The sequence below is a fragment of the Nyctereutes procyonoides genome, unplaced genomic scaffold, assembly GCF_905146905.1.
Source record: "Nyctereutes procyonoides isolate TBG_1078 unplaced genomic scaffold, NYPRO_anot_genome, whole genome shotgun sequence".
Classification (NCBI taxonomy): Eukaryota; Metazoa; Chordata; class Mammalia; order Carnivora; family Canidae; genus Nyctereutes; species Nyctereutes procyonoides.
The window spans coordinates 117,901,434-117,915,627 of record NW_026575125.1 but is presented as its reverse complement, the minus strand read 5'-3'; the positions used below and the strand labels follow the sequence as shown (position 1 = coordinate 117,915,627).

Genomic DNA, 14,194 nt, shown 5'->3' with positions numbered 1-14,194 from the left:
GCATACAGGTGACCCTTGAACAACCTGGCTTTGAACTGCAACCTGGCTTTTTTTTATATGGGGTTTTTAGATAAATACAGCACAGTACCATGAATGTATTTTCTCTTCCTTATGGTTTTCTTTTTCAAGTTTTTGCTTAAATTCCATTCTTTATGGCTTTCTTAATAACATTTTCTTTTCTATAGCTGACTTTATTATAAGGATCTAGTATATAATACATACAACATACAAAATGTGTGTTAATTGACTTTATGTTTTCAGAAAGGCTTGTGGTCAACAGTAGGCTATGAGTAGTCAAGCTTTCAGGGAATCAAAAGTCATGCACAGACTTTTCAACTCCAGGGGGTTCTGTGCCGAACCCATGTCGTTCCAAGGTCAACTGAATATTCTGGTAGTAAGCACATTATAGCCTGTGGACAACTTTGTAAATAAAGTTCTGTTGGCACACAGCCATGCCCACCCATATCTGTACTGATCATGGCCACTTTTGCAATACCAGGGCAGAGTGGAGTTGTACTGACCCAATGTGGTATAAATTATTTCCTGTAACTTTAAAATTCTTCAAAAAAAATTTTTTTTGAGGGGCACCTGGGTGGCTCAGTAGTTGGATGTCTGCCTTTGGCTCGGGTCCTGATCCCAGGACCCTGGGATTGAGTCCCACGTCAGGCTCCCTGCTTCTCCCTCTGTCTGTGTCTCTCACAAATAAATAAAAAATATATTAAAAAAATTTTTTTGAAACAATGTGGCTGACCTCTGAGCTGCAGAAGCCTGGTAGTTTCCTTTTGGGGGCCTGCGGAAAATTGGCAAGGCTGAGTATTCCCTTACCTGTTGGCTGCAGAGGTCACCCAGGAAGAACTGCACCCGAGGATTATCAAACCCTTGCCGCATATCAAATACATTGACAGTGTAGCCTCTCGCCAGCAACTGCTCCACCATGTGCTGCCCCAGGAATCCAGAGCCTCCGATCACTGTGCACTTACTGGCCTGCAGAGAGAAAGAGGTGGTAGGTGGTACGTGAGAATTGGAAGCTAAAAAGAGCCTGGACTCACATCTTCGTGAGCCACCATGATGGCACGTCCATCTGTTTGTTTGCAATTCTTCTTCCATCCAGTTGGATGGTTTATATAATTCTGGTGTTCTATTGCCAGTGGCACCCTCCTCTCCTGGGATCAGTTGAGGAAAGAGAGATAGCAAATGATACTTAAATAGACTGTGGCTGGACTGGGTGATCTGATATGTGCATGCTGAATGTTTAACGAAAGGAGCTGGAGGCATCTTTGAAAAAATGAAACCACCAATGATCAAAACTGGTCAATGCAAAAAACCCAAAAGTGATACTTTCTTGCTCCTAATAACTAATCCCTGGGCATTTTTAAGGCAAAACAAACAGAAACCCAACAAAACCCAACACAACATGCCACCCCCTCAATTGACAATATACATTTAAAGTATCAGAAAGAAGAAAGCAAAGTCTCTATACTTTCAGGAGAAAGTCGGCCTCTTTTCTTCCCCAACCATTAGAGGGCTGGCCTGTGTGCCTTTAGGCTTGTCACCTACCCCCTTCCTGCCTTAGCATATCCAAGACTGTTGCTGACTGATGGGCTCTCCTGGAGGGGTTGCGGGGAGGATCAGTAAACTATTAATCACCCAGGCCCAGGGATTTGCTTTCCCTTCTCTGAGCAAGTTGAGGCATCAGGGAAGAGCTATGGTGTTTGCATTTCAGCTTTTGCAACATGTGCACTTTCTTGGCTAAATTCTAAATCTGGCAACTGGGGATAATGGAAGGACAGAGCACCAGATGCAGGCACTTCAATATTCTGACACCAGGGAGGAAATGCAAAACCGTGTCTGTTGTATACTGAATAAGCTGGCTACAAGTATCTCCAAAGGAGACCTGTGATATCCCTCCTCCCTGGGGTCTAAAACTATATCTGGGCTTCCTGAAGATAACAAAGCCCCATTTTCCCTAAGCTTATGTACAGTCAACCAAAGTTGGGAATGTGGAAACTAAAGATGTTAGAGAAATTCTGTTCCTGATTAGAAAAGAAACCAGCAATCCTCCTATTTATTCCTTAAATATCTATACAATTGAGATATGCAGGAGATCAGGAGGTGCCAGGGCCCCTTCTACAGGTTCACCCCTTCCAACCCAGTGTCCCAACTAGACTGGCATTTTTACTGGAGTCTGCCAGGCCACTGGAGATGGCTCTGGAGCTTTGGCATCATTTGCTCAGGCATGCATAATCTACTGACATAATGAGGCTCACCATTCTACTCCCCCCACCAAATAATCTCTTCAACCCATTTCTGTCTAGGTTTTGTTTTGATTACTCCCAAATACATGTAATCAAACCATGCTAAATGATTTGCACCTTGACTGAAATTTCCCAGGACACAGGCAAATTAAATCTGCAAATTCCATTTGATCTTTGTTTGGTCTAGCCCTTCTCCTTTCCCCCAAGTCAGCTGTACAGGCAAATAGGTTTTTATTATTATTATTATTCATGAGAGACACAGACGTAGGCAGAGGGAGAAGCAGACTCCATTCAGGGAGCCCGGTGCGGGACTTGATCCTAGGACCTCGGGATCACGCCCTGAGCCAAAGGCAGATACTCAACCACTAAGCCACCCAGCCATCCGCAAATGCAGTTTTTAAAAAGAGCTCTAAGCCTTTCTGCTCCCCAGATTGATTTTTCATGGTTTGGTAAAAGTTTGCCTGAATCCAGAGGTTCAGACTAGACATGTTTAGATAGTATCCCAAAGGATTTCAGATTCTCTTTTTTATGTTATCTGGGATCTCTAGTTACAGTTGTTTCAAAGTTTGGTAGTCTAATTTTTAAAAAAAATCATATAATCTTTCTATTATGTGCAATTTCATTTCATGATTTTAAATGTGGGAAATCCTTTTAAGATTTATTTATTTGAGAGACAAGGAGTGCCTGTGTGCAAGCATAGGGCCAGAGGATAGGGGGGAGGGAGAAAGAGAATCTCCAAGCAGAGTCCTCACTGAAAGCAGAGCCCGAGTCGGGGCTTGATCCCAGGACCCTGAGATCTTGACCTGAGCCGAAATCAAGAGTTGGATGCTTAATTAACAAGCCACCCAGGCACCCAAAAGCCGGCAATTCTTAAATCTTCTCTTTGACAGAGTGGTGTGGATTTTATTATACTGAAATGTGGTACCAATATTGCTTGGAACAAGCAGGCCAATGGCTATTACACAGAGTTTTTTATTTTTTTATTTTTTATTTTTTAAATTTTTATTTATTTATGACAGTCACAGAGAGAGAGAGAGAGAGAGAGAGAGAGAGAGAGAGAGGCAGAGACACAGGCAGAGGGAGAAGCAGGCTCCATGCACCGGGAGCCCGACGTGGGGCTTGATCCTGGGTCTCCAGGATCACGCCCTGGGCCAAAGGCAGGCGCCAAACCGCTGCGCCACCCAGGGATCCCCTACACAGAGTTTTTTAATGATGAGAACTTAACTGGCATTTACCCCAGAGAAGTCAGGTATGTGATGGGACAGTGTCTTTTATCACACCTGTAACACTATATGGTTAGAGATCATGTGAAATAACTACTTGCTTTTTGTGGCCCTGAAAGATGATGCAGAGGAAGTGGGCACAGCGGACAAGAAGGAATATGTACTAACAAGTAAAAATAAAACTCCAAACTGAAAACAGGTGGTGAGACTCAAGAATGGGTTACTGAGGGGAGTTATAAAATCAGCATCTTGGAGAGTTTTAAGAATAGAAAAGAAAGCCATCCAAATGATTCTAATTGCAATATGATCTTGAGCTAAGAGAAGGGTCTAGCTGGGCTAGACCTGGGCTTCTTTTAACCTGATCTGTTTTTCTTTGTCGCTAGCAGCGGGCCTCTTTTCAGAGAAGTCTTACACAGAACATATGAGGTAAGATGAAAGTGTTGTTTATATTTTAGTAGTTTAAATTTATAACTAAATTTATAGTTTAGTTATAAACTATAAGCACCTGCTTTCAGCACAGGGTATGATCCTGGGGTCCTGGGATCGAGTCCTGCATCGGACTCCCCACGGGGAGCCTGGTTCTCCCTCTGCTTATGTCTCTGCCATTCTCTCTCTGTGTCTCATAAATAAACAAAATATTTAAGAAAAATTTATAACTTCTCCTGAAGTCAGTTGATGAGAAAGAACTCTACTGATACAATCATTGAAATCTACATTTTCTGGGGGGCAACTAGACTGTCACATAAATGTTCAACTACAGACGCACAGAGGAGGTTTTACTCTGAATAACGCACCAAGACCAGGGTGATCTGGTGGCCCAGGGAACCTCCTGGGCATCTTTAATTTATTAACATTCCCTATAAATACACTTGACCTTGGTGTGATTTCATTTCTGCACTGTTAGCATTCATTAAATGTGACTCAAAGAATCAAGCCCAACATCCACAGATGTCCACAAAGAACCTCCAGGGGGCCCGATGATTTCTGAAAAGTCCTTTCTGACACTTGCAACACTAGATCTTAGGAGTCCTGGCTACTGCCCTTATGATTACTGGGGAAGCCTTCTGCTAAGCCTAGCTTAGTGTCCTGGAGGCCACATGAAGGCAAAACGAGGCACCTAGCTGACAGCCAGCAGTTACTGCCAGGCATGTGAGTGAGGCTGTGTGGAACACACACCTCAGGAAGTCCCCATGACTGCAGGTGTGTGGGGCAGGGGAGATCATCCGAGGACCCCCAAGCTGGGCCCAGCCCGAATCACAGAATCATGACCAAAGAAATGGGTGTTGTTGTAAACCATTATGCTCTGATATTGCCACACAACAACAAGTAACTGATAGCTTAAATAAATATATGTATCTTATATAAAAAGTCAACGTCAACTGATGTAAGAAATGTGCCAAATACAATTTTTGACCACAGCTAGTATCAATGGTTTGCTGGTGTAGATGCACTTGACTTTCCCATTATCTGGTTTTGGTTGACCTTCTTTGTGTCCGTACTCACATTTGGAAGGCCTTCTGTCAAATGTGTCCGTGTGACCTGGTCTCTCATTGGCTCACCAAAGGCTTGTTCCATTTCAGCTCCAAATATGGTTATGTTTGCAATGAAGGTTTCTCTTCAGAAAGACATATTTAGAGAGAGACATTTATGTTATATAAACTGAAATATCTTTTAGGTTTTCATGTTTTTGTGTGGTTGCCATTCCCGTTGAGTTATGACAAAAAGCTGAACCATAGCTGTAGCTGTTAAATGAAGCCCTCCACTTAACGCTCCTGTGACACGCTTCTCTCTGATGCAAGGGTGTAACTGGGCCCAGAACTCACTTCACACTTGGATTAGAGGCAGAGTGGGAAGCGAATCAAATGACCTCATTCATCGTTTACCACAGAAGGAAAACCTGTGGCACTGTAGCTTTTTCCATGGCACTTGCATGCTCTAATCGTGTTCTTTCTGTTGTGTTGATCATCATCACATCGTGGAGGTACAATGGGAAAATGGACACACCTATGGAGTCCTGGATTCTGGTGCCAGTCCCACTGCAAACTAGGTAAATCTGTTCAGGTCCTGTCTCTCCTGCAGCTGAGTGTCCCCATGACTAAAATGGACTAAGTGCTAATCCCCACAATACTAGGGCAGGGGGTGCTGGGAGTGGAAGGGTGTAATAGGAGACAGAGCTCTTCTTGGTGAAATTAAAGCCACCGTAACTACATGTGCAAGAATTTGGTGTCTGGGGCCATCAGAAACCCTCAGCAGGTGGTCTGGGTAGTGTGGTGACCGTGCACTTCACAACTGGGAGACAGTGAAGCCTATCAGCTGACACAGACCCACAACGCTGAACAGAAGAGCAGTTTGTAAGAGAAGCTTTTGTAATGGCCCTTAGGATATGCTCCTCTCTTCACTCACCCATAATACTGACTCACAAACAAAAAGCAGCGTTCAAGTGTGGGTTAGACATACTTGGTCTTAAAACTGTTTTCTTCATAGTGGTCTATGTACTTAAGTCATGGATCTCCTAATATCTGGAGATGGTGAAATCTGGGACAAAGAAAACAGTGTAACTGCTTGCAAAAAGCTACATTCAGAGAATGATCATAATGGAAGTTATCAGGAAAATGTATTCCAAAACTTCACTTTTCATGGACCTTTTCAGATGCATATTATGAATAAGCAAAGTTGACTTGTACTTCTAGGCCTATCCCATCCCTCCCTCCATCTCATAATCCTCTTTATGTTGGCAAGGGGCCCCGTCACTTGCTCACTCTAAACAGATATGACTGGTAAGCTTTAACCCATTTGGCTCAATGTGTATCAGATGGGGAAGGAGGATTTGGGCACTTTTGGGCACTTGCAAACAACTCTCAGAGCTCTGCCTGTCTTGCTTACCACTGTATTTTGGCGTGAAGCACAGGGCCTGGTCCAAAGCAGACACTCATATCCACTGGACTCAGGAGTACATGAACATGCAGATCACCTTCTGCTCTCTATCACACACCCAATTAAGATGTGGGAGCTTCACTGGGGGAGAATGGGTTGATTATATTTTGGCAGTGCTACCCTCACAAACACCCACTGCTGGCTTCTAACTCTATTTCCCAGATACTTGAAGAAGCATGAGAAAATGAGAGGATAGATGGCATTGGGAGTGATGTAGCCATGAGCCAATGAACACCTGGAGCCATCAGGAGCTGGGAGAGGCAAGGAAGGCCCTCTTAGAGCCTGCAGAGGGAGCATGGCCCTGCAGACACCCTCATTTCAGACTTCTGGCCTCCAGAACTGGGAGAGAGGAAATTTCCACTGTTTTAAGCCACTAAGTTCGTGGTCGTTTGTTACAGCAGCCACAGGAAATCAAAATGAATATTCTTTGCACTTCTAAAATCCTAACGGCATAGTTGCCAATCCCACAGCCCCTGTACTACTAGAAAAGCAAGAAGCCTTTAAGCTTATTCCCCTACTTGATCTCTAGGGGAAGATCCAAGAGGTGAAAGAAAAAACGCATTTTGCTGCCATTATCCATACCGTTCAAACAGTGCTCACCGAATCCTCAGCAAACCAGCCTCCTGTGGAAACAAAAACAAAATCAAATCTACTTTGTCTCAAATTATATACAAATTATTTTATTTTATTTTTTTATATACAAATTATTTTAAAGTCTGTATATATACTATGAGCCAGTTCAGAATGTTGGTGATACTTTAGTTGTCTTTAGGGACCAGGGTACCCAAGACTAGCTCAGGCAATGATGTGTCGGATTCCCCTGGTAACCCCCTGAGCCTAAATCTGCCACATGATATTCCCTCAGATAAAAATGAACACCAAGAATAGCTCTGATTATAGACATTTCTTCAAAAAAATATATACTTTACAGATGGCCAATGAGCAGGCAAAAAGATGCTCAATATCACTAATGATTAGGGAAATGCAAATCGAACCCAAGTGAGGTTCTACCTCATACCCTTTAGAACGGCTATTATCAAAAACAAAACAAAACAAAAAAAAAAACCAGAAAACAGAAAATGACAGGTGCTGACGAGGCTGTGGAGAAACTGGAACCCTTGAGCACCACTGTTGGGACTGTGAGATGGTGCAACAGCTGGGGGAGACAGCATGTGGTTCCTCAAAGAATGAAACATAGAATTACCATAGGATCAAGGAATTCCATGTCTGGGTATATAGTCCAAGAAATTGAGAGCAGGAATTTGAACAGAAATTTGTACACACTTGTTCATTGGCACCACTATTTACAATAGCCAAAAGGCAGAAGTAACCCAAGTGTCCATCAATGGACGAATAAACAAAATGCAATATTATTCTGCCTTGAAAAGGAAGGAAATTCTGGCAACTGTGGAATGGGAGAAAACATCTGCAAACCATATATCTAGTAAGGGTTTAAAAAATGGGCTAAGGACTTGAATAGACATCTCTCTAAAGAAGATATATAAATGATCAACAGGTAAAGGAAAAAATACTCAGTGTCACTAATCATTAGGGAAAGGCAAATCAAAGCCATAATGATATCACCTCATTCCTGTCAAGATGGCTGTTATCAAAAAGTCAAAAGGTAAGTGTGGGTGAGGATGTGGAGAAATTAGAAGACTTGCCCACTGTTGGGAGGAATGCAAAATGGTACAGCTCCCATGGAATATGGTATAAAAGATCCTCAAAGAGGGCCTGGGCGGCTCAGGGGTTGAGCATCTGCCTTCAGCTGAGGTCCTGGTCCTGGGACCTCGGGGTCCTGGGATTGAGTCCTGCATCAGGCTCCCTGCTCAGTGGGGAGTGTGCTGTCTCCCTCTATGTCTCTGCCTCTCTCTGTGTGTCTCTCATGAATAAATTAAAAATAGAACTACCATATGATATAGTAATTCTACTCCTGGGTATATATATCCAAAGAATTGAAACCAGGATCTTGAAGAGATAGACATTAGCCTTCCTATGCTCATTACAGCACTATTCACAACAGCCAAGATGGAAACAACCTAAATATTTATTGACAGGTAAATGGATAAAGAAAATGTGGTGTAACCATACAATGGAATACTATTTAGGCTTAAAAAGGAAGGAAATTCTAGAATATGCAACAGCATGGATGAACTTTGAAGACATTACGCTAAGTGAAAGAAGCCAGTCATAGAAAGAATTAGTATATGTTTTACTTATATGAGGTATCAAAAATAGTCAAATTCAAAGATTCAAAGAGGAGAATGGTGATTGCCAGGGGTTGGGGAAGGGGGGCAGTGTGGAGTTACTGATGGATGGGCATAAAGTTTTAGTTTAGCAAGGTAAGTAAGCTCCAGAGATCTGTTGTACAACTCTGTACCTATAGTCAACAATAATATATTGCACATTCAAACATTTGTTAAGAGGGTAGATCTCAAGTGCAGTGCTCTTATCACAATAAAAAATGAAAAAAGGCAGGAAACTGACACACTACGACATAGATGAACCTTGAAGACAGTATGCTAGATGAAATCAGCTACTCACAAAAGGACAAATAACATATGGTTCTACTTATATAAGGTATTTATAGTAGCCATAATCATACACCTAGAAAGTAGAATGGTGGGTGCCAGGGGCTGGGAGGAGGGGGGATTTGGGGAGTTAGTGTTTGGTAGGTATAGTTTCAGTTCTACAAGATAAAGAGTTCTGGAGATGGATGGTGGTGATGATTGCACAACAATGTGAAATGTATTTGATGCCACCCACTGTCCTCTTGAAAATGGGTTCAGGGACGCCTGGGTAGCTCAGCGGTTTGGCGCCTGCCTTCGGCCCAAGGTATGATCCTGGAGACCCGGGATTGAGTCCCACATCAGGCTCCCTGCATGGAGCCTGCTTCTCTCTCTCTCTGCCTCTCTCTCTCTCTCTCATGAATAAATAAATAAAATCTTAAAAAAAAGAAAAAAGAAAATGGGTTCAGAATAGCTCTGAATGGGAAGACTCCAAAGAGCAACACTCAGGGGGCTGAGATTGTTAAGGTTCACGTACCAGAATCCTCAAGTCTTTGTCCTTTACAAAGTTACGTCTTTGAATCTATTAAAAACCAGTATGTATGCCTTCCGTACACACAGGGACAAAGCCTTAAACTAAGAAAAAAAAATCTAGGAAGAGACCAAATGAGCCCAATCTCCTCCTTCCTGCTGGGGCAAGTCCCCAAAAACTGAGTCCTGGAGGCAGAAGGAAGGGACAGTCTGACTGCTTCAAACCGGATAGAAAGACAAGTGTCTTTCTATGGGAGATCAGCTTCTTTGTAAAGATGAAATGCAGTGCAATTCAGAAGGGTTGTGTTAGGGTACACAGGGGTAGTTGGGGCCCTGACAGTTGTCTTCCATGGAGTCCGTGCTAGAAACTAAGATGTGGCTAACCACAAGCTCATCACTCTAGTCTGTGGATGGACAACGCCTGCGTGCACAAGAAAATGGCAAACAGGAATCAAGGCAAAAGGTATCTGGTTGTTTCTGTTAGGCATTCGCCTCTATGCTTGTCTATTTTTAGGATACAGAAAGGCTCTGGCTTTGAGTTCATGGTGGCCCCTGAGAAAACCATCAGCAGGCCTGCAAGTTTTAGCTTGTGCTGTTCCCTCTACCTGGAATATCTTCCTTCTCCTTGTTGAGTTCCTCAAACAAGCCCCAAGGGCAAAAGGGAAGCTGCAACTTGTAAAGGAGCCCTTGGGTGTTACTCACTCACCGAATGCGGCCAAGCCAAAAATGCACAGGACACAGTGCCACCCTCGCGGGAGCCCACCACAACCCATGGAGACAGACTTAGTGGAGAACTGCAGCAGCACTTCTGAGCCCTGATGAAGGTAAACCCAGAGCAGGGAGGCTGGCCTGAGGTGATCCCTGAGCCAAGTTCTCGAGGCCAGGGAGGAGTGGGTCAAACACAGCGGTTGGGTATCCTAAAAGACATTCCACGGCCAGGGATGGGAAGGACATGGGGATGACACAGAGGCAGCACGTTCTGGCAACTGTGACAACTTGTGTCACAACGAGTGTGGAGTGAGATGGGGAGCAGAGAGAAGAATGTGAAGGGACTGTGTGTCAGGTTAAGGGGTTACACTAAGAAGAGATGGGGGAGCCCCAGGAAGTTGTAAGCAGAGTGAGTGTTAAGAGCAGAAGCATCACTCTGGCTGCGGCGTGGAGGAAGGATGTTACCCAAGTCTGAGTCTTTGGGCATGCCGGGCAGGGGAAAGAACACATTGGAGAAGAGAAATCATACTGCTTGGAAAGCTGCTAAAGGTCAGGTCCCTTCACATCTAAGCATAGGAGACCATCAAGCTCCCCAAAGCACCCAGTGAGGTCTCACTCAACAAAGGAGAAACTCGGGATCCCTGGGTGGCACAGCGGTTTGGCGCCTGCCTTTGGCCCAGGGCGCGATCCTGGAGACCCTGGATCGAATCCCACATCGGGCTCCCGGTGCATGGAGCCTGCTTCTCCCTCTGCCTATGTCTCTGCCTCTCTCTCTCTCTCTCTCTCTCTCTCTCTGTGACTATCATAAAAAAAAAAAAACAAAGGAGAAACTCAGGCTCAGAGAGGTCAACTGACTTGCTGACAGTCCTGCAGATGTTACACAGCCAAGGCTGGACTTGTGGTTGTTCCTTCCACTCTGCCAGGCTGCCACGCCACACACTGACTGGGAAACAGGCTGTGGAGAGACTCGATGAGTAGAGACCAGCAGACACAAAACTGCGCAGGAGGCTCAGGTGCCAGGCTGAGTCTGGACTTTATTGAGGGGTCACAGGAAGCCTCTGAAGGTTTAAGGGCAGGGGAGGGTGACCTGACCAGAGCTGTTTACCAGCAAGATCAACCTGGTGAAGTGGGTAGACTAGACAGGTGAGAGGCAGGCACAGGGAGATAGTTCAGCAGTCATTCCATGAAGCCTTACTGAGCACCTACTACATGCCCCTCACCGTTCCAGGTACTGGAGGCCCAGCACTGAACAAAACGAAGATGCCTGCCCTCATAGAGGTTACCTGCTAGTGGATGAGTAACAAGAAAATAAGTAAGTACCACGGGAAAACAGCAGAGCAAGCTACAGGACTCCAGCATGCTGGGGGCTATGGTGCTGAATCAGGTGCTTAGGGTGGTTCAGAGAAGGTGACAGCAGAGCGAAGACCTAGGGGAGGGAGAGGAGAGGAGAGGAGCAAGCAGGCAGAGGGGGCGGCTGGAGCAAACATTCCTAGGTTGGAGTGTGCTGGAGGGCTTGAGGCCCAGCAAGGAGCCTTGTCTCCCAGCTGGCGGAGCCTGGGGAAAGGAGGGGCCTCGTCCTGCCAGGCCTTGCAGACCACAGGGAGAACTCTGGCCCGTAGGTAGTTGGGGGGCTGCCGACAAAGGCCTGAGCTGGAAGAGGAGCAGCAGAGGTGGCCAAGAGAAAAGGAATGGTACCTGAGTGGGAGAATTGTGGGAACTTGGAGGGTGGGTAATGGGAGGGACAGGAAAGAGCCAAATATGACTGAGCAGTTGTGGACCTGGTTCATGCTGTAAGAGGAAGGGTTAGGGTTAGATAAAGGGCAGAAGGTCAGCGAACACTTTCACTTAATGGACGCTAATATAGTTCAGGCCTTTCTCAGCCAAGCATACATGAAACCACCAGCTGGTTCTTCGAAAAAAAATTGACAAAACTGATAAACCTCTGGCAAGACTCATCAAAAAAAAAAAAAAAGAGAGAGAGAGAGATACAGAGACCCCAAATAAGCAAAACAACTAACGAAAGAGAAATAACAACCAACGCCAGAGAAATACCAACAACTGTAACAGAATATTATGACAGCCTATATGCCAACAAACTGGACAAGTCAGAAGAAATGGATAAATTCCTAGAAGCATATAACCTACCAAAACTAAAGCAGGGAGAATTAGAAAATTGGAACAGACCAATCACCAGCAATGAAATTGGATCAGTAATAAAAAAAACTCCCAACAAACTAAAGTCCAGGACCCAATGGCTTCACTGGCAAATGCTACCTATTCTTCTCAAGTTATTCCAAAAACTACAAGAGGAAGGAAAACCCCAAATTCATCCTATGAAGTCAGTATCACCCTGATACCAAAACCAGATGACACCAGAGAAAGAGAACCACAGGCCAACATCTCTTACAAATATAGATGCAAAAAATCCTCAACAAAACCTTAGCAAACGGAATCGAACAATACATTAAAAAAAAATACACCACGATCAAGTGGGATTTATTCCTGGGAGGCAAGAGTGGTTCCATATTTGCAGGTCAATGAATGTGATATATCACATCAGTAAGAGAAAGGATAGGGGCACCTGGGTGCTCAGTGGTGGAGCATCTGCCTTTGGCTCAGGTTGTGATCCCGGGGTCCTGGGATCGAGTCCCGCATCAGCCTCCCTGCAGGGAGCCTGCTTCTCCCTCTGCCTGTGTCTCTGCCTTTCTCTCTGCCTTTCATGAATAAATCAATAAAATCTTAAAAAAAGAGAAAGGATAAAAACCGTATGATTATCTCAATAGATGTAGAAAAAGCATTTGACAAAGTACAACACCCGTTCATGATAAAAACCCTCAACAAAGTATGTCTTGAGAGAACATATCTCAATGTAATAAGGGCCTTGTATGGAAAGCCCACAGCTAAGATCACACTAAATAGGGAAAAACAGAGAGCTTTTCCCCTAAGGTCAGGAGCAAGAAGACAAGGATGTCCAGTCTCACCACTTTATTCAAGATACTACTAGAAATCCTAGTCACAGCAATTAGATAACATATATAAATAATAGACATCCAAACTGGTAAAGAAGTAAAATTCTCACTATTTGCAGATGACAGGATACTATATATAGAAAACCCTAAAGAGTCCACAAAAAAACCTGATAAATGAAATTAGTAAAGTCGCAGGATACAATATTAATGTACAAAACTATCTGCTGCATTCCTACACACTAATAATGAAGCAGCAGAAAGTGAAATTAATAAAACAATCCTATCTACAACTGCACCAAAACAACACAATATCTAGGAATATACTTAGCCAAAAAGGTGAAAGAGCTGTATTCTAAAAACTATAAAACAGTGATGAAAGAAATTCAAGATGATGCAAAGACTGGAAAGACATTCCATTCTTGTGGGTAGGAGGAGCAAATATTGTTAAAATGTCCATACTACCCAAAAGCAATCTACACATTTAATGCAATCCCTATCAAAATACCAAAGGCATTTTTCACAGAGCTAGAACAACCCTAAAATTTTTATGGAACCATGAAAGACCTCGAATAGCCACAGTAATCTTGAAAAAGAAAAACAAAATTGAAGGTATCACAATCTCAGATTTCAAATTATATTACAAAGCAGTAGTAATTAAAACAGTATGGTACTTACAAAAAATAGACACAGAGATCCATAAAACAGAATAGAAAACCCAGAAATAAACCCACAACTATGTGGATCTTCGAGAAAGCAGGAAAAAATATTCAATGGGAAAAAGTCTCTTCAACAAATGTTATTGGGAAAGCTGGACAGCCTCATGCAAAAGATTGAAACTGGACCACACTTCTTACACTATGTAGAAAAATAAACTCAAAATTTGGATTAAAGACCTAAATGTCCGACCTGAAACCCCAAAAATCCTTGAAGAGAGCACCAACAGTAATATTTCTGACTTCAGCTATAGCAACATTTTTCTACATGTCTCCTGAAGCAAGGGAAACAAAAGCAAAAATAAACTATCGAGACTACATCAAAACACCAAGTTTCTAGAAACAATCAACAAA

At 43.6% G+C, this 14,194-nt stretch overlaps 1 protein-coding gene across 2 annotated transcripts in view; it reads right to left on the bottom strand.

Moving 5' to 3' along the window:
• The window catches only part of NSDHL (NAD(P) dependent steroid dehydrogenase-like), a 33,827-nt gene that overhangs the window by 18,146 nt on the left and 1,487 nt on the right, over positions 1–14,194 (bottom strand). Inside the window, exons 2-4 of one of the 2 annotated variants that reach the window (XM_055338689.1) lie at positions 6,995–7,035; positions 4,982–5,093; positions 826–984 (exon numbers count right to left, since the gene is read on the bottom strand). In XM_055338689.1, coding sequence (XP_055194664.1) covers positions 826–984; positions 4,982–5,053 — 231 coding nt within the window. In that variant the 5' untranslated portion in view covers positions 5,054–5,093; positions 6,995–7,035. The remainder of the gene's footprint in view (positions 1–825; positions 985–4,981; positions 5,094–6,994; positions 7,036–14,194) is intronic. The other variant, XM_055338690.1, reaches the window with a different exon arrangement.